This window comes from Neopsephotus bourkii, unplaced genomic scaffold (assembly GCF_033783945.1).
Source record: "Neopsephotus bourkii isolate Nb327-2 ecotype Australia unplaced genomic scaffold, CSIRO-AGI_Nbou_v1 NB_1388, whole genome shotgun sequence".
Lineage (NCBI taxonomy): Eukaryota > Metazoa > Chordata > Aves > Psittaciformes > Psittacidae > Neopsephotus > Neopsephotus bourkii.
Genome location: NW_026901866.1, coordinates 6,317,194 through 6,340,562, shown reverse-complemented (window position 1 = coordinate 6,340,562; position 23,369 = coordinate 6,317,194). Strand labels below are relative to the sequence as shown.

General features: G+C 36.0%; 1 protein-coding gene across 2 annotated transcripts in view; it reads left to right on the top strand.

The window, feature by feature from the left end:
- The window catches only part of RASGRP1 (RAS guanyl releasing protein 1), a 40,087-nt gene that overhangs the window by 7,291 nt on the left and 9,427 nt on the right, over positions 1 to 23,369 (top strand). Inside the window, exons 3-11 of one of the 2 annotated variants that reach the window (XM_061367697.1) lie at positions 10,251 to 10,356; positions 12,514 to 12,576; positions 13,077 to 13,208; positions 14,269 to 14,422; positions 17,699 to 17,872; positions 18,567 to 18,683; positions 20,195 to 20,470; positions 21,927 to 22,007; positions 22,597 to 22,701. In XM_061367697.1, the coding sequence (XP_061223681.1) occupies positions 10,251 to 10,356; positions 12,514 to 12,576; positions 13,077 to 13,208; positions 14,269 to 14,422; positions 17,699 to 17,872; positions 18,567 to 18,683; positions 20,195 to 20,470; positions 21,927 to 22,007; positions 22,597 to 22,701 (1,208 nt within the window). Of the gene's footprint in view, positions 1 to 10,250; positions 10,357 to 12,487; positions 12,577 to 13,076; positions 13,209 to 14,268; positions 14,423 to 17,698; positions 17,873 to 18,566; positions 18,684 to 20,194; positions 20,471 to 21,926; positions 22,008 to 22,596; positions 22,702 to 23,369 lie in introns of those variants that run through there. The other variant, XR_009727609.1, reaches the window with a different exon arrangement.

Genomic DNA, 23,369 nt, shown 5'->3' with positions numbered 1-23,369 from the left:
GTATTAAAATGTTGATCATTGTGTGTTAAGTCATCTGGGTGCGATTTGGTCAAATACAGTGCAGAAACTGCGTTATTGCTTGGCAACAGAAAGTATGTTAATAATCAATGACATTGTGGGAACAGAAGAGTCATTACTGCTTTGGAGAATTCATGACATTGTGGGAACAGAAGAGTAGTTACTGCTCTAGAGAATTCTAAGTACTGTTTAGCTACCTAATAAAGTTAATTGTGATTGTACAAAAACGAAAATAGATTTCTGTTTTAACCCAATGTCTGTGGAAAAAACTTTCCCAAAGAAACTTTACATATCTTTACATATAATTTTAAAGTTCTATTTAGCTAATTTGACTTCAGTCTTTTCAATAGTTCTTGACATTGGAAAATTATAAGTAATTAAAAAAAATGAAGAAAGCTTAGACTTCTTGCTTTATAAAACAGTTTCCATTTTACTTGCATTTACCACAAGGATATGACAGAAAATTCTACCTTCATACCTCTACGTATGACTTCAGCAAAACAACACACATTTTATTTACCAATGCAAAAAAGCTTAGGTAGCAATAGAAAATAATTAATTTTCCATTCATGTATGATTTTAAGTCTTTCTTCACCTCAATCTTTGTATGAAGTTGAAGCAAGAAATAAGTCACTTGTCCTTTAAGCTTCCCCAGGCATTTTACTTTCTGTGTTAACTGTTTTCATTGTGTGTGCTTTAGTGTGAATTCTTTCAGTGCTTTGCTGTGTGTTGCGAAGTGTAAAGACATATATTTGCATTGTTTTCTTAAAAGTCTGAAGAAGGGGTTTCCTTAGACTGTTACATAGTTCCCTGTATCTTTATGTTATGCAGGACAGGCTGGAGATTAAAAGCTAAGGTAGCTTTCTAAACATGATACCACCTTTTTCCCCCTATTTCTGAGATAAGAAGGTACAAGAGCAAAATTGGCAAAAGGCAAAGATAAGAGAATACCTGTTGGGAGCTGTTAAGATTGTATTGGAGATGACTTCAGGAATCTCCAAACACGCAATTTTAAGACTCAAATGTATATAGAAGTCATGTTAAAAATTCAGTGCCTTGTGCCACCTCTATTGTGATGAAAAATCATTAAGAGAGAATATGGGTTTTCTGAGATGTGGAACTCCTTTGGCAGAGAACAGCAGTGTGAGATGTCAAGAGCTTCTTTTCTTTTTTAACCTTCACATTTTTTTGGAAAAAGATTCACCTTCAAAATATTCACTTTGGGTGTGGTTGAGATTGTCTTCCCCTCTTGTTCAGGAGAACCATTATGTTTGATGTTGATCTCCACTATGAAGTGTTTTAAAAAAGTATTAAAAAAAAAAAGTGCTTGTTTAGGTTGAATAACATAGAAAATAATCAGATACCTTTATTAGTAATATTAAGGAATGACTTGCAACAGTACTTGGGAGGCATAAGATTCTGCTCTGCAGTAGGCCAGCTGGTCCAATGGGGCCAATAAAGCTTACACTTGAACACGTGGGATTGTTTCTCTGATAAATATTTGGCATATTGCAGCTGGCTTAAATCAGCAATTGGGAAGCTTCTGTATGTAGGTATTTGACAGTGCTACCTGCTGATTAGGTATGTTTTAATTTTGGCATGAAGCTGTGGGGTTTTCCTGAAACTTTGGTTCTTTTGGTCCATGGTGAACAAGAGGTGTTTTCGTCTAAGAATGAACTGTTGTGATTTAACTTCGGTCATCAGCCAAGCACCACACAGATGCTCACTTACCCCCCCCCCACCTCAGTGAGAAGAGGGAGAGAACTGAAGGGTAAAACCGAGAAAACTTGTGGGTTGAGTTAAAGACAGTTTACTAAGTTAAAGGAGAAAAAAACAAACAAACAACAACAAAAAACCCAACAAAAATAAACCCAAACCAAACAACCAAAACCCAAGCAAAACCAAGAAAAACGTGATGTATAAAACCGTAATTGCTCATCACCAGCCCACTGATGCTCGGCCAGTTCCCAAGCAACAGCAGCCCTGGCAAACTTCCACTCACTTTTTATTGCTGAGCATGACATGATATGATACGGAGTATCCCTTTGATCAGTTGGGATCCGCTGTCCTGGCTGTGTCCCCTCCCAGCTTCTTGCCCACCTTCAGCCTACTTGCTGGTGAAGCAGTGTGGGAAGGCACGCACCAACTCCTGTGTTAGAAGCTAGTTTTCCAGAGAGTCTGTAAGCACTAATTCCAGAAATATACCTAGAAGTCAGAGGAAAGACTAGGAAGCTTAGGTATGTAAGGGACGGAAGCCTGAAACAGTAGGTCAGAAATATTAGAGCAGGAGTCATATTGGAGTATTCATCAATAATGAAAATTAAGGCCAGGAACTGGGATCTAAGTCATCTTCAACACCAGCATTTCTGAGAGGAAAGCAGCTTGGTGTCTGCCAGTTGTTACAGTTTCAACGTTCCAATAGGTCTGACTTCCTGCTTCCTTGGATCTTTTGACTGGCTGCCCCAAGATCAATCATGCAGTTAGAAGCTTATTATAAAACACTGCAGTTGTGGGATGACTAAGTGCTAAACATGCAGCTGGGTTCAGTGGTCAGTTGTGATAGCAGCCTTGGAAGTTTCTGATTCTGCTCTGGGAGTCTTCTTTGTCTTGTCCATCAATACTTAAGCCAGCACAGCTGTGTTGCCAGGCCTTACACTTGAATTATTCAAGAGTTGCCTGCAGCTCAAAAGCTGCACATGGCTTCAGTATCATGATTTAAAGCATTGTAAAAGTCTTAAACTCCCAAATTATGTTTTGTAGGCTTTGGAGAAAAAGACTATTTGATTAAAAAGTTCTCATCTAAATTTGCTAAAATCAACATTTTAAACATGCTGTAGAACAATGTATAGGGGGGGTGTGTGTGGTAACTTTTTATCTTGTTCTATGTACTTGATCTGAATTTCCAAGGCTAATGGAGTGCTTTCCACCCACATTTAATCTGGTTTCTCTTGAAGTACATTTTAATTTCTGAAAATCATCCCATCTCCTCTTGACAAGAGCTTTTATCTTCTTGTTTTCATTTTAAAGAATTACCCACCCAGAGCTCTTTCTGCAAGATGTAGTTTTCCAAAAAGCTGTTTCTGAGAGAGGGTAATGGCTTTTTCCCTTGAGGTTTTTCTCCCCTAATGTTCCCTACCCTCATACTGAGCAGTCTTATTATCCTTTTAGATGCATATTAGACTCGCTTGTGAGTCTTGGATATGTATTTGCATTGTTAATGAATATTTGGAGGAGCAGTAGTGGATTCTTCTGTCCCTGTCCCTCCTTTCTGCAGGAAATTTGAAGGGGGAAGTAAACTTGGAGAAGCCTCCAGTTTAAAGGGTTTCTTCTAACATCTGTGTTTACTTGGCTTATTTAGCATTCTGTGGGTTCAGGGATTGATCACAAGGTAGTATAATTCTCTGGAATATACTGATTTGTTCTCATTTTAACTTTGGAATTTCCACTCCTAAGACCAAATACTTATGTAAATAAATTTATGTATGACTCGCTTAATAGTTGCTAGCACATATGGACAGTAAGACTATTTATTTATTAAAAAAGAAGAAAAAAAAAAGCTTTAGCACAATTCCCTGAATATTTTTGTGCTTTCTACAAAACATTACAGCTTTCTTGTTGTGTGAGGGGGGAAAACCACCATCCTGCATAGAATTAAATGTAAGCTGGAGAGCTCAAGGTTCCACCTGCTTTCTGCTGCAGCAGAAATTAAAACAATCATTCGTTTACCTAATTAGTGCCTCATCTTTGTAAGGACATTGTAATTAAGTTATGTTATTTCTGAAAGATGTTAAGGTCTGAAAATAATTATTTAAAATAAAGAAAAATTCACTAAGGATATGCACAAAGATCTTCATTTGGGGTAATCAGTTGTAAAAATGGTGTAGTAAAGTCTTTGTTATACAACATTTCTGCAGAAAAGTATCTCAATGTGAAGATGAATTTTAAAACTGAAGATGGTTTAATAATAGCGTGCCATTGCAGAAGCCCTAAGGTAAGTGCATGCATAGATGAATGCGTATGCCTAATTTTTTTTTATATTTATACATTATATATGTGCACTTACATACATAAAAATGTACATGTAGATAAAGGCATTATGTACAGGATATTAAAAATAATATTCTAACTCTGATGCTAAGACCTCCTCTGGACTACAGTATTAAGGTGTGATTCATAAAGGTGCAAACTGCAAAGGGTTCAGAAAAGGACATCAAAGTTGACCAGAGATCTAGAAAACCCGGCTTCTGAGGAAAATAGATTTTGTGTTTCCTAGCTTAGAAAAGAGACAAGGGGAGCAATCCTTACATAGAGAAAATATATTGATAAGAGAAAAAATGTTTTTCCTCTCTGCTGGGAGCCAGGCATAATGGGCTTAAGCTGTCCAAGTTGCCTGAGGTCTTTGATTAGATCATAAAGAGAACTCTTTAATGATGGAGATGCTCAAGTGCTGGAATAAATCAACTACAGAGGTTATGAAATCCTTGTCACTGTAGAACTTCAACAACAAATTAAACTATTTCTGAAGCATACTGGCTTTGAGATTCTGCATTGGAGCAGGGGAATGAGTACATTAGCTCCTTAGCCCTTATTTCTGTCATCAACTGAGTTTTTAGGTGTCCTTAAAATATAAAGGCTATTTCCAGCCTGAGAAATAAACACCCTTGTTTAAGTTGAATCTATTAGTTCACCCTTAGTGATGGTGTTGTAACTGATGAGCAGGATGGTGGTTTCTCATTAATCTGAGTCTGACCAAATGTGATCAATTTAATGAAGAGAGTTAAATGACTACCTCCGTTACAGAGTATCAAACTCCAAGTAGCAATAATAAGCCTGATGTAAGACTATTATGTGTTTCACAAGTTTTAAGCTGAAGGGGAACAGTGTGTTTCCTGTTTGTGAAGAGAAGTTCCAGAAAGTGTTCATGAAATACTCATGAAATATTTCATTCAATTTTCTTTGGTTCTAGCCATTCCAAGGTTTTCTCATAGTACTGCACCTCACGTGAGAGGCAGAGACATTGACTTAACGGCTGTTTCAGTTCAGTCATATTTCATACATGTCCATGTATTCCATCAAGGTCTTTGAGACCTTAAGGTCATCAGTTGCCCCAGTTTTCAAATCACGTTGCTTTAATAATCTTTGCAGAAATTTGTAATACCATGCCCACACCATCTTCTTTAATCCACCACAAAAAAAAAAAACGAAACCAAACAACAAACAAAAATAATACACCACTTTGCAGAAATCTTAAAGAAATCTATGTAACACTAGAGTGTAGCAGTGTATCAACCCACGACTTTCAGCTTTGCATTTAACAAGATGTCCTTGTTTTGGCTGGGATAGAGTTAATAACACACCAATGTTTTACTTGTTGCTAAGCAGTATTTGACCTAAGTCATGGACTTTTCACTTTTTAGTTTTATTTATTTCTTTTAGTTATCTCTGGTTTCATTACTACTATTCTTAGTAGTATCTGTATTTATAAATTTATTTAGTAGTAGTAGTATTCAGCCTGAAGAAAAGACTTTGGGGACACTTTATAGCAGCCTTCCGGTACCTGAAAGGGGTCTGCAAGAATGCTGGAGAAGGGCTTTTTAAAAGGTCATGGAGTGACAAGGGGGAATGGCTTTAATTTGAAAGAGGGCAGATTTAGATTAGGTATGAGGAGGAAATTCCTTACTGTGAGGGTGGTGAGGCACTGGAACAGGCTTCTTCGAGCAACCTGGTCTAGTGTGTCCCTGCCCATGGCAGGGGATTGGAACTAGATGATCTCTAAGGTCCCTTCTAACCAAAGTCATTATTATTATATGGTAGGATTCTATTGTAATTTATTATTAAACTATTATTATCTCAACCTACATGCTTTATCTTTTTTTCCAATTCTCCCTGTTGCACTGAGGGGGTCAGGGAATGAGCAAGTGGCTGCATGGTACTTAGCTGACAGCTGGGGTTAAACTACGACACAAGACCTCCTGGCAAGTGCTTGATGCTTTCTTGCATTGTATAGTTTTTGATGCTACTTTTTGATAACCACTGAAAGACAGGGGAGTTTAGAAGTTATTCATGTTCTTGGTAGCTTAGTCACAGATCACGTGATGTCAGTGCTCTGTGATTCACTTCTGATTCATTTCAAATGGTACACTAGGTGATAAAGTTGGAACCTGCTTATGAAATAAAGGCCTCTTAGACCTAAAAAAGCTAGCTTTATTGCAGAATTCAGTTCAGTTAAGACATCCTTGGCAATCTTCCTGTTGTCTTAGATTGCACTCATGAGTGGGAAGGTCTCAGCACAATTATCTTCTCTATCAAACATACTCTTTAAGAATATTTACCATAGGCTTGGTGGCCATCAGCACTTGGTGAAAAGCAGACAGTATGTTCTTAAAGCCTGGCTTGTTGGCTTTTGAGTAGTTTGATTCTTTCAAGTATTCGCTAGATACAAGTGATATGTCAGTTTATTTCTAAATCACAGATAACAGGGAGACGCCAATTGGATCATGCAATAGATTGGCCAGTGGGCCTAGATTAGGATATTCTCACTCTTGTGTGTACTGAGTCTCACATGCAATGGAAGTTTTGTAACTGTAGCTTTTAGTGTCTTTGAGTTACTAACATAGATAATAAAATATTTAGCCCTAAATGTTTTTATGTTTTCACTCCTTTAGTTAAATACTGGAAAAGTATGTTCAACTCCTGTTGCCTTGTTTGTTTTAGAGAATATTTATTAAACCAACTTAGTACAATAATGGCATTTACATGAGGAAAAGCATGTAACCAGTGGGTTGTTTGTGTTTTGCTGCAGTAAAACAAAGCTCAGGATTATACAGTATTTTGTAGTTTTCTTTAAGATAAATTGACTGAAACACACCCTTTCCACTTTGTTTAGTATTCACTTAGTGGTTTTTGCTCAGCAGGGTGTGTGGTTAGAAACAGGTATACAAACGGAAGCAAAATTGAGTCTCAAAGGTTTAAAACAAACTGCTGGAGGTTCAAGAGAGTCTGTAAAGGCATTCAGAAACACTCTTGCAACAGTCAGGAAAGCCCTCTTGTTTGCTTCACTATTTGCAGAGAAGCAGTTTAACATCACTTTTGTTACTTCCTTGTGCACAGCTGTTTAGAAGGTTGGCTTTCTGAGAAGAAGAGACCTAGTAGTCAGAGATGTGAAAGATCCAATGACAGTTCAGAAACTGAAACTGAGCTGGAGTCTGTTCTTGACTTTTACCAGCTTAACTCCATGATTTGTTTTTAATTATGACTTTTTGAAATATAAATAGAAGAGGAATCAGACTCAATATTTTCCTCTTTAGTAGCATTTGCTGTATCATGGTGCATGCACTTGAAAAGTGCTTCCTTTTAAAGCCGGGCAGGAAGATGACATTAAATATTTGATATGCCATGTGTTTGTAAAATTATGTGCTGCTACAGTTCCATTAAGGTTTGCTGCTCAGTGCTGAACTGTACTGGGAACTTTAAGATTTTTTTTTCTGTGGAGTGTTTTAATTTGTTTTTAAACCGTCAGTAATACAGTGTTTTTCTTTGTGGAGATGAGCCTTTTAGTTTGGTGAGAGAATGGATAACACAATACTTAGTACTGCTTTAGTGTGTGCAAAATAATTGCATGTCATCGTAATACAGTGTATCTGTTGTGAGATAATTAGGTCTCAATGTTATGAAGCATAAATGCACTTTTATTATGCAAGAAAAGACCATAAATGTGTTGACCTAATCACTAAGAGTAGGCAGAACATACTGTTTTTCTCGGCATCATGGTAAAATGGAAAAGTGACCTTCGAGGGGGCAGAAATTCAATCTGGAGCTTTGTTCTAAGTGGTACCTATGTTATGTAATGGCAGAGGATTTTGAAATACACACAGAAGAAAAACTGCTAGGAGAGTGAATTATTTGCTGTCTTTGTCAGCTGGAGATGATCTATATTGAGCACTTCTGAAAAGTTGGTGATTTAATTACAGCTGTATATACTTAATAGTATGTGTGCACATAACCATTTGGCTTCCAAGTTAAGCATATATGGAACTGCTTTTCTGATTAAACAAGAGTTGTTGGACGGAGGTTCTGGCAGAACACCAGGTTTTGTAAAATGGATGCAAACTGATGGAGGCCTCTGTGTGCAAGGCCTAAAATAATTTTACTCTTCCTGAAGACACAGGAAGAGTACAAAATGCCAAATACTGAGTAAGCATGAGGATGTGAAACAGGGAATGCATAGACTTTGGTTCGTGCTATAAAACAGAGAACTTGTGGTATAAGTTAAGAGGCTTTATTTAAGTGTAATTAAGTGTAACTACAGAAGGTAGATTTAGAAATGGTCTCTCGTGTTCAGTGTTGAGGATCACCTGGAGCATAAAGTTCTCATTCTGAGCTTGATAGTGCTGAGTTGGGTGCTTCGTGGTCACAGAGGCTCTGCCAGAATTTGCTAATCAGGATTTTTCCATTTGTCTTGCATGAGAGGCTGGCTGTAGTAAGATGTTTCAAGACAGTTTATTGTGCTGAGTGTCCTCCAAACTGACTAGGATTTTTGCTAGAGGAATGAAGTTACCCATACCAACTTTGTTCTCTGCTTTCAGGGCTTCACAGTTAGATAAACAGCAACTTGTAAACTATAGATGTAGGCCATTCTAAGCCATCTTCCTACTAAACTACATCTCCTCTGCATAAAATAGAGTCAGCCTGTCTGCCATCTTAAATTAAAATTTGATGGAAAGAGACGTATCTCAAAGAATCGCATGAGTAGGAGAGACACATCCAGATTGGTGCCCACATTGGTGTAGAAGCAGTTGTGTGAGCCCAGCAGTGGTCTGATTTGATTTGCTCTCTGGCAGTCAGCCTGTTTTCAACCACAGCATGTATTGCTTTAAGCATGAGTGAGGAGTTACGGCAGTGTTGTGGGGAAGAGAAGGAAAAAATCTTTCAGGGGAGCATATTATGATAATAGGACTATTTGTGGTGAAGAATAGTGGAGACAGGTCTAGAGGAAATCAGGCTTTATTAGTTCTATGAAAGATCCAGTGTATTGTTCAAAAAGAAAGACCTGGGCTCTGGGGTCCTCTCTTCACATTTGGAGCCTTCCTATAGAAGGGCATAGGAAACTCTTGCTTAATGACTAACATGGATTATCTTGTTTTGCAAGTGGGCTAAGTTTAATGTTCTTTTTGATGTTGTGCAATTTAAAAATCTTTACCCCCCCCCATGTTAAATGCCATTTCATATGATGCAAATCCGCTATTTCACCTTCCTCTTCCGTTTTACATTATTGTGCATTGCGTCTGCATATTGTTCATGTTAATGTTGGTTTAAGTGATAATTATATTTATCCTCACAGAGGACAGCGTATTTAAAATAGTTTAAAATGGCAAATCTTCTTTTGGATTTGCAAGGGTGTCTAATTCCAATTCACGCCACTTTGGTTCTCTTATGATGGGTGTAGAAAAACATCTGTTAATATTTACAAATACTTTCACTACTGTGTTACAGAAATTTAAACTTTTAAACATTCTGCTACATTTGCTGTCCTTGATCTTTTCTGAATATGGAAAAAAAGACCACAAGACCTTTAAGATACATCTCATCTAAAAGCCTTCTTCAAGTGACATCCTTATAACACATAATTTGAGGAAACGTGTTAGAATATTTAGATCCATTACAGGGAGCATCAATAGGTTAACCTGTGGGCTTCTGCATACATTGTTCCATGTGTTCTACGAAACCTGTGCATGTACTTCAGGGTTACGTATGTCAGCTATACAAACAGCCTTACAAACACTTAAGAATATGGCCATTCTTTTTGATAAGTTCAGTTGTGCCACTGACTGAGTAGTATGGATAGGTAACTGAATTCTTTTGCTCTGCAATTCATTAATTTGTTTCAGAGGTTATACTCATCTGCCTAAAGCTAAGCATTTAAGTGCATTGCTGGCCTGGGATCATTAAAAATAGCTATCTGGATATTTTGAGTGCTTTTGACACCTGCTTTTTTGCTTGCCTTATTTTTATTTATTTGTTTATTTATTTAAATTTGGTAAGGGTCTTCCAAATCGTGGTATGTAGCACTCATCAGAAAAATGATGCACTTCCTAAGTTAGTAGGTTACTGCTATTTTTTGAAACAGCGTAGGTGAACAGGCCTGGTGAGAATTAGTGTTCTGAAAAAGCCTCTTTTACTGAGTTATACCAAGGTTTCAATATGAATACTCCTTTTTTTTTTTTTTTTTTCAGATTTAGAAGGAAATGCGTATCAAAACAACCAGCTGCTAAAGATAATTCTGGCTATGCATCAGTTTATCATCTCCTCTGCAGACATGCTCCAGAAACTAATTGATCTATATCCTTTTTAGTATTCACCTGCTGTTAAGGTAATATTAGATAACTTGACAATTTTGAAATCGGCAAGTAGAGGATATTTAATATTTGGGTGTATTACTGTTCCATTATTTAAACAATATACTCGTTTTTCGCAGGATTTGGTTGTGTTTTTTGGTTTGTTTAGGGTTGGGGTTTGGTTGTTTGGGTTTTTTGGGGGGATTAGTTTATCAACCACAGAACAAAAGATGAAAATCCATTTCAGATTTTAAGTAGGATAAATCACCCTCCACTGGCCTTTGACGTAATATCTAGCAGGTGTAAGATTAATGTAGGCACCTCAGTTAAGTCCTGTGAACCTGGGCCTAAGTTTCAGATCTCTTTCTCTCTCTTTCTGTCCTCTATATAAGTGGAAGAACAAGGAACAAAAGGTCAGTTCTTGAAAATATTCTAATTGTATCATCTGGAAATGAAAATTTTCAACAAATATTATTTCTTACTCACACTATCACTACTTGCACTGGAATAAATAATAAGCTTTTCCCTCCTATTTCTCCCATTTTGAGATAACTGCCTGGAGTCATAAAAAGTGTGTTTCTGGCTCATTGCATTTTTCACAACAAAGCTACTAGATCATATTGGCAATACTAGCCTTAAAAAAATATATATATAATTGTGGCATATATTGCTTGACTTTTCAGCTTTAAAGAATGTTTAACACCTAGTTAGATAGGTGATTAGGTACAGGAAGCAGACCTGACAAGCTAAGAATTTCCAGCCAATTTTGATACAATTTAATTTAGATAATTCTTTCTTTCCCCAAACTCTGTATCTTACTGGCTTTTAAAAGCAGCATCATTTACCACCAAGCTTTACTATAGTGCTGGGTTCTGACGATCCTGCTGCTTCTCTAACCGAGTGATAGATCAAGTATGCTAAGCTCCAACTGTGCTGTAGTGTGCCTTTAATTTATGCTCATATGGTCTTTGAAAATGGAGGAAAGTAATTGCTTGTATGTTTCTGAGAAGTGATGTTTTCTACAGTCAGAAGTGATTCAGACTTTTATTAGACTTGTAATTTTGCAAGCTTATTTTTTGACTCTGTCTATAGACATTGTAGACTCCCTGTAAAGACATTGAAAGGTAAAAACAGTTTTGAATGGATCAGATAGCCTGGGCTCTTGTATTTTGGAAAACCTCGCAGATGTCCCAGTTTCGCTGTTTTCGATCCCCTGAATTATGTGACTGATTTTTAGATGGTTATTGGTGATTTGTGAACCATCTAAATTCAGACATTCAGTTCAGGGCCCTTCAAAATACTTGGGAACTTATTCAGACATCATTGGTTCTACAGTCAGCCTAATTTAAGTATTTAACATGCGTGCTTACATTGTGGGTGGTATGTCCCCTCAGTTTTGGTGGGTTTAGGCTTCCATTAATTTCAGTCAGATTGTGGTAGGATTCACAAGGTATTTTCATGAAGTTGTATGTGTTAGTTCTGAAAATACGTATGTAATCTACAGCAGAAGAAGCAAGATATGCATAATCCATTTTTCAAATGGAATTTCCATGTCTTCAAAGGACATTGGCTACAATATCAAAATGTGTTTTACAGAGTTAATAGACTGAAAATATTTCCAGTTATCACAATTAGTCAAATAAAAACTGTTGTGTAGTTAGAAAGGTGAGATTTGCACAGAGAGGCATTTCACATTTTTCTGTACCATTGTGTACAGCTGGTTGTGTTTAAAAGAAAATAGCATCTTTTTTTTGAAAATCTTTAGTGAATTGTATTTGACTGAAAAGGCTTTCTTCATAGAAGCAGGAATTGATGAATTTAGTATTGTTTCAGATTCTAGTGAGATGTGCAAATGCATGAGTTTTATTAGAAATTGTGAAGCATGTTGCAGAGAAAAAAACATGTAGAAAGCAGAGTCGTTTCACTAAACACTACTCGGTACTTGGGCACCTACATCAGTATTACTCACAGTAGTCATATGTACAATAAACTTTTGCTAACATTCCTGCAATATACTTTGTATACACTTGTGTAAAACCCTAAACTGCTATTATTTGTCATCAGTAGAATGATTCCTATTGCTTACAGGTATGGAAGTATCAAGCATGTTACATTTCATATCATATGTGAATGGATGTGGTTTTCCTTAATGGTTTTCTACCTATCTTAATGCTTTGGAAAGTAAATCTTCCATGCTGTGTGTAAAGATATGCTATTTTGTGAGGTAAGAATGTTCTTGCTTGATAAGTAATAGTCTGGAGCTATCCATGTGCCATACATAAGAATGCTTTTGCATATGTTAAGCTGATATTAAAAGGACAAACATACTGCTTTAGCTTTTCAAGGTTCACTTTAGTTGTTTTACACCAAAAGACCCAACCAGCTTTGTGCACATCCATTGAAGCTGGTTCATGAACTGCTGGGTCACAGTTTTTAACTGGGTCTGTATCTTAACCGTCAGTGAAAACTGACAGTGCTAGCATTGGTAGTATTGTGTCTAATATTATTGTATAGGCCTGTTAAAAAATTAAGTGGGATATTGCAGCTATTGTATTCTATTCAGTAGGTAATTCTATTGTATTCAGCAAACTATTGTATTCAGTAGGTAGTTCTCCTTAGAACTTCCACTCAGTCACTTGAAATGATTCTGGATCACTTTGCAGCCTTACTGATGTTAGGGTAAAACCTTTATTTTTGTGTTTCTGTATTTTCAATGTGCAATAGGTATTGGATTACAGAATTCTGGGTTATGTTCAAAATGGATTCTAAACTATCCACAACTATGGAGGAATTTCAAGAACTGGTTAAAGCTAATGGTGAGGAGTTACACTGTCGTCTAATTGACACAACTCAAATGTGAGTGCTGAAAACAGACTTTTGCTACGAATTTCCTGTATTCAAATATAATGTCTCTTCAGTATGGCAGCATAATTGTCCTACAGTGGGTTAAATTTATAAGTCATGTATTACCTATCCTCAGAAGAGTTTATACTTCATTATAGATGTTATATATATATTACATAGAGAAACCGAATATATTTCAAGAATGGCTTAGGTTGAATTTAACTGCACTGTAGACTTTGTGCTGATTCTCTATGCTAGATAAATTTTACTCTATCCAGGGAACCTAGAAAATTTGTGGAGGCCTAATGACTTCAAAGGATCACTCGAAGTCAATGAGAGAGGAGAATATATTTTGATTGGTTAAAACAGATGAGGTTTAAAAAGTGTGTTTATATTTTTAATAACAAAGGTAAGTGAAAAGATGTCATTTATTACATTGTAAAACTCTTGACTCTGTGTGATTTTAGTTAGAAGATTACTTGTCCTGTCAAGAAAAAATCCTATAGCTATACATCATATAATTCTTTCTTGGGAAGAGAACCTTCCCTGTTATCAAGGAGACTAAGATAGCTCTGTGGAACGCTGTAACAGTGTCAATTTGTACTTTCCCAAAAGCAGAGCAGAATTTGGCATACATTTTATATCTGGTTACGAAAGAGGTTTTTTACTTTTTCAAATTCAATTGAATTTCATTACTCTATGGGTGAATAGTGTAGGGCGAGAGTTCATACTCAGAGGCTCATCAAGGAAACCTGTAAGAATTATTAAATGAAGGAGCACTGTATCCGTTCCCTGAAGACAAAGTTATGGTTAGCAGTTCTGGAAGTGCAATATATAATCTCGTGCTGTTTAGTAATAATAGTTGTACTTACTTGCTACATCAGTATAATAAAGACTAACAGTATTTTGTCATACAATCTCAATCGTATAAGAGGACCTAGCTGTTTAGAAATTCAAATAACTCACTTTTTATTGAGTAAGGATTGAAAACAGTGATATTTTTGTATTAGGGAGAGACAAAAATTTTGCTCTTCAGACTACTAACTCAGGGTAATTCTGTTTTGTCTAAAAGAAATTCTAGGGATTGGTCTAGGAAGCTGACACAGCGTGTAAAGACCAACACCAGTAAGAAACGTAAAGTCTCACTTCTTTTTGATCACCTTGAGCCAGAGGAGCTATCAGACCACCTTACCTATCTTGAGTTTAAGTCTTTCAGAAGAATATCAGTAAGTGATTTTTATTTTTTAAATTTCTTTATTTATGTACTTACTTATTTTAAAGAAAGATATGAAGAGCACAGAAAACATGGGAGAGGGGTAGTACAAGATTAACCCTGCAGTGCAAGCTGTTGGACGAGCTGAGTCTGTGTCCAGACTCTTCTTGTTTGACTAGTGTTGAAGGTGGCCAGCGGCACTTATTCTGAGTACATACCCTTTTGCTGCAGTCATTTGAGAGAGAGAGAGAGAGTGAATCTTTTAAGCAACTGTGGAACAGGGTTGGGGCAAGGTCAGTTGGAAGGAAGAGAAGTAAACCATTTGATCTTCTTCCAAATTATCTTTCTGTTAGAGCAAGTGGTGTATGGCACAGGAACAAGCAGCCTCCTTTGACTCAAGTCAGTAACCAGGCTGAGATGGGATGAAGGAAACTTGGAATATTCTCCTAGAATGCTAACCTCCTGTGGCTGTAGGAAACAGTGCAGGATTCTTTTGCAGTGACTAATGGACTGTCTGTACAGAAGCCCACTGGACTCTGCTTGCCATTTTGTATTGTGCATAACAAAATAAAGACTAGGGATGAGGAAACAATTGAGAAAATGCCATTTTTTAATGTAAGGGAGGGTTAAAATATTTTATTATACAAGCTTTCGAGTACACAAATGATTTTTAAGGATTTATGTTTTCCTTTTGTAAGGATTTATGTTTTCTTTCATTTGCTTTGTTTTTTCAGCTATGTTGGCAGCATATAAGATGCTAAATTCCCCATGCACCCTGGCTTGCACCCTTGTATGCTACAGCATTACTTCTATTCAAACCTGATACAGTTCACAGATGGAAAAGAAAAGTGAACATTAGAGACCAAATTCTAAGGTGGTTTCAAAGTCAGTGTGATGACAACAAAGAAAGCAAAGTGGGATTTTTTTAGGGTTTTTTGTTTGGTTTTGTTATTTAGTGGTTTGGGTTGGTTTGAGTTTGGTTTTTTTCTTTCTTTTTTTGAAGCACAGTTTGAAGTCTCACCAGGAGAGGGGCTCTCAACAGATTGTGGAAAATTTCACTGTTGTGTGTGTTTTGTTTTTTTTTTCAGCTGACAGTACTTGACTCTTCATGTTTTGTTAAATTCAAAAAGACATAGAAGCAAAGTCATGCACAGATTGCTGCCTGTAGGCAGTAATAATATGCAAAGCTTATATAACTCTGAGCATTTTCAAGCCCTGTGCAGACAAAAAGTAATTAATGATTAATGAGCATAACAAGTATGATTGTAGTCAGAGTGTCAGATGTGTCATGGAGTTCCAACAGTTACATACTTGTCCACATTTCATGTGCTGGGTCCTGCATATGTTTTAGTATAAATTGAGTTACCAAGACCTCAGATCGGAAAATAAGGTGTAATTAATAAATAGCTGTATAGATTAACTCTTTGCAGAATATGTTTATGGTATGCTAAGCCACAGAATCCTTTTGTTATTCCAACATGGCAGCATATCCTGGGGGACAGGCTGCAAATGATTTGCATGTTATCAGTCACAGGAATAACTATTCATTGGTTCAGTCATTTGAAAGTCAGGAAGAAATACTTGATCCCCTGAACATACATAGCACAGCAAAATCTTCCAGACACCTTATATCTTGCAGCAAAGAAAAATGCAGGGAGTGGTGTTCACAGAGCAAAAATGGCAGGTATGCTGGTGTTTGGAAAGCATTTTAACTTACAGTTACAAAATACAGGGAGGCTACACTCATTTGTAAGAATCTGGATTCTGTTTTCTTGTTGAGACTCGTAAGTTAGTCATTGCAATACCAGACTCCTGAATTATTGAAGTACATGGACTTCTTTACCTATCTGCCATTAACCATCTTGTTAAAGCTGACCTCATTAATAATTTTTACACCAAAATTATTTCAAAACTTTAAGTAGGAAACTAGATATAAATTTGTTCAGCATTAAAAAAAAATTCTTTTCTGAAGGTGAGAGCTGCTGGGAACAAAATATAAACTAATCAAACTGCTTCATAATTGTACTGTAACTGCTATGAAGTCTGTAATTATGTAGTCAGATAATGAAAAATTATCTCTCTGGATAAAGTAGTTGCTTAAATTCCAAGATCCAGCCAAATCTGGCTGGGGTTCAAAATTCAAACAGTAATTTTAAGTAAGTACTATGTAATCTCAGAGACAGCTCTACTTTTTACTGTTACTTATTATTAATCTAATAAGAGGACAAATCCAGAGATGTCTGCTGTCATATCTTCTTTTTAAAATGCTAATAGTTCTTATTAAATGTATGGAAAAATTGGAAAATGGAGAGAAAGTGAGAGAGGGAGAGAAAAAAAGAAATAGCAGCCCGAAAATTTATGACCTTTTCTTAAGGATCAATGCCATTCAGCATACTCCTATGGCTTTAAGAAAGCAATATGTCTCTATTACAGCTATGAATTTTTGGTAAAATATTAATATTCGTGATCATAATAAAGAATGGATATATAAACCCTATGTCGCATTTTCTGACGATTCACATTCTTGTGTATTCTTGTTATTGGATAAATCAAGAGAATGGGTAAGCATTGCATCAATAAAATCAAATGATTATTTCTTTTTTACTTTACTGGTAAGAATGGCTTAAAAAAATCTATTTGGTACATACAGGTGTCTACAGAACAATTTTATAACATTTTGGTTAAATAAGAGAATCTCACAAGCTGCATTAAAAATATTAACAAATCTGTAGCCCTCATTCTTAATGGTCTTGTGTAAGTTTTATATTAATGTCACTGAACTTGCTTTTTTGTATTAGTATAGCTTAATTCAGAACTGTGACCTACATACATAAACTGAACACTTAATTTCCTTAAACTATCACTGAGTTACTAAATTACACTTTAAATTCAGTTGAACCTTCCCTGTTGAAGCCTAGATCCAGTGAATCTAAGGAGCCACTGAGCTGGGAGGATATCCATCATCCTAAATTTTATGAGAGCTGAGGCTCCTGAGATATATATGATGTAAATGGTGTGATACAAATTATGGCAAAAAGATGCTTTCAGCTAATTCAATTAGTTAAAGCCTTCTGCTTTGAACTGAACAAATCTTTGACCAAGGAGAAATTTCAGTCTTATGGATATTTAAGGTGTAAAATGTGTCTTGCACATTTCATTTAAAAAGCGGGCTTTTATCTGCACACAGATCATGAGGTATGTGAGTTTTCATTTACGCTCTTTTTTTGTTTGTTGTTTTTTGTTTTGTTTTGGGGTTTTTTATTTGTTTGGTTGTTTGGTTTTTTTTAAGTTCTCAGATTATCAGAATTACATTGTGAATAGTTGTGTGAAGGAGAATCCAACAATGGAAAGATCAATTGCTCTTTGCAATGGTATCTCTCAGTGGGTGCAGCTAATGGTTCTCAGCAGACCAACACCACAGCTTCGGGCTGAAGTGTTCATCAAGTTCATTCATGTTGCACAGGTCAGTTAAATTTTGACATGTGTAGTGTTTATTTTGTCTTTCTCTGATACAGTACTTTAGGTGTTCTTCCCATGCTGCTACTGTAGGGTCGGCTGGGAGTGTTGGTACTGGTCTCCTGGTTCATACATACAGCATGTATATTTATGTATGCTGTGGTTTCATATCAGCTATTCAGATATTATGGCACCATTACTTTCTCATATTCATTCTAAAAAAAAACCTGGTTTCACTGAAAAACTAGTCTTACTTTTGAATCACCTGGTGAGATTCCAAGCTGTGACTGTCCCTATCCAAAGCATGAACCGCTATTATGCCTTTGGCCATAATTAGAAGCATTTCTACTAGATGTGCCTTACTGGATAGAAGAGATATGGTCCTCTTGGTAATCTTTGCATACTAATTCAACTGCAATCATAATCACGATAATAGGAGCATTTCCTAGTTGTGGTAGGCTGTGGGAAGAGGGAGAAGTACTGAGGAAGTACTTTTAAGATTTAGTGTATCTTCAGAATTAATATCTAATAACAGTAGAATAAGTATGTTGCACCCAGTAAAATCAGGTCTCATTATCAAAATGGATACTGCACAAAACTTGTAAGACTTTAGATGAAGACGGTAGAGGAAATGTAGAATTTGGATCTGTGTGGTGAACAACTTGAACTTTAAAAAATAATATTTTGGTATGTCAACACAGAAGCTCCACCAGCTGCAGAACTTCAATACCTTAATGGCAGTGATAGGAGGTCTCTGTCACAGCTCAATTTCCAGACTCAAGGAAACAAGCTCATGTGTTCCTCATGATGTAATTAAGGTTGGTATCACTCCTCTAAGTTTTACAAAGATGGCCTTTAACTTTTTTTGTTGCTGCACACACACAAAAAACAATCTTATTTCATTGAACAAGATGGAGAGAAAAAAAAAAAAAGAATTCCTTTCGGTTTGGAGGGGTTTTCTTTGTTATTTCATCTCTCCGGTACCAGTTACTCCTACAATTCCAACCCCACTTTTCTTCAAGATTTCTATAGCTTCTCTAAGGTTTCTCTTTGAATACTCAGATGCAACAAGCTGCATTTTCATTTATTTGCAGTTGTACAGAATAGCATTCAAACACAAAAGCAGAGAATTGGATGCTAGAACATTTGAGGAAAAAAACTATTGTCACTGATTGCAACATTGACCATCTCGAGTCTATGAATGCTAGCACAGAGCTCTACACTTTGAGTTTAAAACTGAAAGAACTGGTTTTGTTTATCTGATTTCACTGGGACAGATTTTTTCTAGTTCAGACGTGAACAAACTTAGTCCTAGTATGCACACATTACAATACAGTGAAATGTTAGGAATCAGTTGTAATTTCCATTTGAATTCTTGTGGAATACAGATACATTTTTATTTTTTTTTTAGATTCTTCCTACTAAAACTTACAAATTTTGTCATTACAAGAAGTGGACTACCTATGTGTCCATCATTTGAATAACTTCTTTATGGCAAGATATTGTATACAAGCCCTAACAGAAAGCAAGTAAATAAAGGCTCTTAATTAGTGTCTTGAGAACACATTTTAAAGTCTAACAATAACAAATAGTTTGCAAAGGTTAAAAATCAAGGTGTTAGATGGAACTTCCACAAGAAGACATCAGTCCATTGATTTTATAAGGTTAAGAATCAGTACCTGTATGGTTTTACACAAGGGAAATATTTATACTGCTGGACTTAAGATTCATGTGGTCTTTACAACAAGTCAAATATACTGTTTTTTCTTCATTTCCATGGGAAAAAAAACTTTTCTTAAAAGCACAAATGTGCCACCTTGAACTGTAGTAGGAGTTCTGGTCATGCTGTGATGGGACCATGTCACGATGTAGGGTTTCTCTGCCAAGACTTTCCAATTCCAGCAATTCCAGCTGTTGACCTGGAAGCTGAAGAAGTGCATTCCACATTTTAAGATGAAGATGATGGCTTTTATGGAGGTCAGAGAGCTTGTGCTATGCATTATCTACATATACATCCCCTTGATCTGAGAGGAACCTATTTCTTTTACCAGCATTAATGTTGGTCTTCCTACATTATAAACTATAATATTATCGATTATTATAACTACAATATTGTTATATTATTATATAATATTATCTATTATATATTCTAGATAGTTAAATTAGGTGAGGTAAATACCTAGATTTCATTTGAAACCTAAAGCTTTAAAAAAGCGTTTCAAGAGTCATTGGAAGTAAACCCAATAATAATAGCATGGGAAATTTTTGTCCTGTATGAGCAGAATAAAACCAATAACCAATTTTGATTTCTTTTTTGTTTTATTTTTAGGTATTTAATGAAATGACGGAACTGCTTTCATCATACAGAAATTATGATAGTTACCGACGTGCGTATAATGAGTGCAGTAACTTTAAGATCCCAATACTTGGGGTCCACCTGAAAGACTTGATATCACTTTATGAGGGCATGCCAGACTACTTAGAGGACAAAAAAATTAACATATACAAACTATACTCTCTGTATAACCACATAAATGAGCTGATACAACTTCAGGAAATGCCACTTCCCCTGGAGGCTAATATGGACCTTGTTCATTTACTTACAGTAAGTCTGTTAGATGAGATAAATACCTCAATTTAAAAAATAATTTCATATACCTCTCAAGCAACTAAGTAGAGAATTCTAGTAATTATAAATACATAATACTGTAAGATTTTTCTTTCCTTAATGGAATGTAAATAATAGAAGGGGAAAAATTAGTGATACTGATTTATCTGGCAGCAATGGTAGAAGTGCCAGTTCAGCAGTATGCTTACAATTCTTTCTATAAGCCAAGGAAATGTTTATTATATATGCTATATGTGACAGGACATAAATTAAGAGACATACTTCATTTCAGAGCAGGATCTTCTAATCTCCTAATATTTCAGGGCACATAACTTTCCCGTTTGTTCCTGGATTTTTGCAACAGTCTTTCTCCTTGTTTCCTTTAGTCATCTGCTTTCCCATTAGCAGGCAAATCAGTTTGAAGAGGTATTAATAATTCCATACATAAGTCAAAAATTCATAGAAGTAACATTTGAACTTTTGGTTTTGAGTGTCAGAAACTCCTTTTATTTCCCTAAGAATCTAAAATTTTATACATTATTATGACTACAACAGTAATGTTTGCAGTTGTTCACAGAAAGCTGTTGCATGTGTGCAATTTGAATACGGTTATTGATTGGTTAAAATAGCATATTTTGATTTCATGTTTATATACCTATGACTACAGTAGTGTTGACTCTCTTAACAAGTTTATACTTTCTTTGGGCTTGCCATAGATTGAGGCTTGTAACATGTTTATGTGTGGGTTTTCTATTCAATCGTGTCTAGTGTATTTTCATGCAAACAGTTAAAAATGTTACCAGTCTTTAATCTCAGCTTGGAATTTGTATCTGCTATACTATTTTCCAGGACATATGCAAAAGCAAAAGTATAAATTTGAAGATTTTTTAATATTTCCTTTATATATACCCAGCTGTAATATTTCTCGCTGTATGTAATTGCCATTGAGAGCTAAAGGTTCTCACTAAATATATTCAAGCCCATCTTTTATCTTCATCATGTACTTCTTAGTTCAATACAGTCAACCACAGCTGGTTTGGATAAATATGACAAGTTTAAACAAGAGTTTTCTAAGAATTTGGCTTGGTGGACAGTTTCATTGGAATGGTGCTTTTGTGCTTAGCTGCACAACAGACCACTTGAATATTATGGGAGTAATGGGTTTTTTTCAGGTTACTTATTAACTGACTGCTAATTATGCCTACAGTCACTTCCTGTGCTGATGACTGTGGCGGTGTAATGATACAGATTTCCAGATAATGGCAATAACAGTCTGGAATTTAGAAATGTACCCATTTCAAATCACGGTGAACACCTGTGCAGCTCACATGCATTTTTTCTAGGTGCTACCAAAATTAAAAAACCTCAGAAAAGTACTCATGCACACCAGGAACAGGTTTATCAAGGGGTAGTGACTGGTTTGGAGTTAAACTGATTTTGTGTTTGATTGCAGCTGTCCCTTGATCTTTACTACACAGAAGATGAAATTTATGAGCTTTCATATGCACGAGAGCCACGAAGTCACCGAGCTGCTGTAAGGGCTTTTACAGAGTCTTAGTGAAAAAGACCATAAATTTAATGATTAACATAACTTATCCCTTGCATTAATTTTATTTTATTTTATGCTAAATTGAAAACATTTCACCTTTATAGACTGAGCAAAATCTGTTAAAGAATAAATTGTTTAGTTGATGAAACCTAAGCTAGAATACATGAGAGAGTTGACACCATATCAGGTTTTATAATATGAACACAAACACAAATGAAGTTACTTGTGCAGAGGCATGACATCAAGCTCAATCTGGGCAATTGATACCGATTCTTTTAAATGAAGAATTCTTATGTGATTTAAGTGATGAACCCCATGAGTGTTATATTGTAATTTTGTTCCTGTTTTATAAATATGGAAAAAATTGTGAATTTACAGGGCTGTTGGTGAGCTCTAATAATTGAAGGAACAGCCACTGTTTTGGACAGTTCAGGGAAGAACTTACTCTGACATACCATGTAATTATCAAAAGTATAATGTTGGGTCCAAGAGGCCATTTATCACAAATGACAGAAGTGTAATCCAGAAAATCTTTCCATGTGGTACTAATGAAGTTCCATTCAATTTATTCTAGCCTTTGACACCTTCCAGACCACCAGTAGTTGCAGACTGGGCCTCAGGAGTAGCCCCAAAGCCTGATCCAAAAACCATCAGCAAACATGTTCAGAGGATGGTAGATGTAAGTATGGTTGGCCCATTTACCTTACATTTCACTCATTGCCTTAATCTCTAGGTATGAGGAGGTAGAAAGAACAGAAAAAATACTGGACTCATTCAAAGCTGTTTGTAAGCACACTTCTCCTCATAAACAGATATTTCTGCATAGGTGTAAATAGCAGCAGTGGCTGATGAAGCATGTAAGAAAATTCCTTAAATGGCTAAGGAACCAGCAGGGAGTGTGAATGCCAGTGACATTCTTCCAAGGAGTCAGGAAGTCCATTTCTACCAGGGATTACACCATCATGTTATTTGGTCTGAAAGTGGGCCTCTCAGTGGCTTTAACCACTAGCAGCCATTGCTTCTTCTCTCTTATGGGTCACCTGCTTTTCTGGAAACCATTCAGTAAGCTCAGGTGATTGATTCTGAAAATGACAGAGAGGGGTAAAGAGTTTGTCTTTGCATCCTTGCTCCATCTCTTCTTCTAGACACTTCTAATTTTTCTAGGTATCCTTTGATACATGCTGGTTTGGAATACTTTTCTAAATTTGGCCTAGGGGTGCACCTTGCCTTAGGGCAAGAGACAAGCATGAACATGGAAATAGGTGTCTACATGACAGTTCTGTCATATAACTACTTTTCACATAACATTCACTTGATGAAATAAACTAGACAGCTACACTGGTTTAG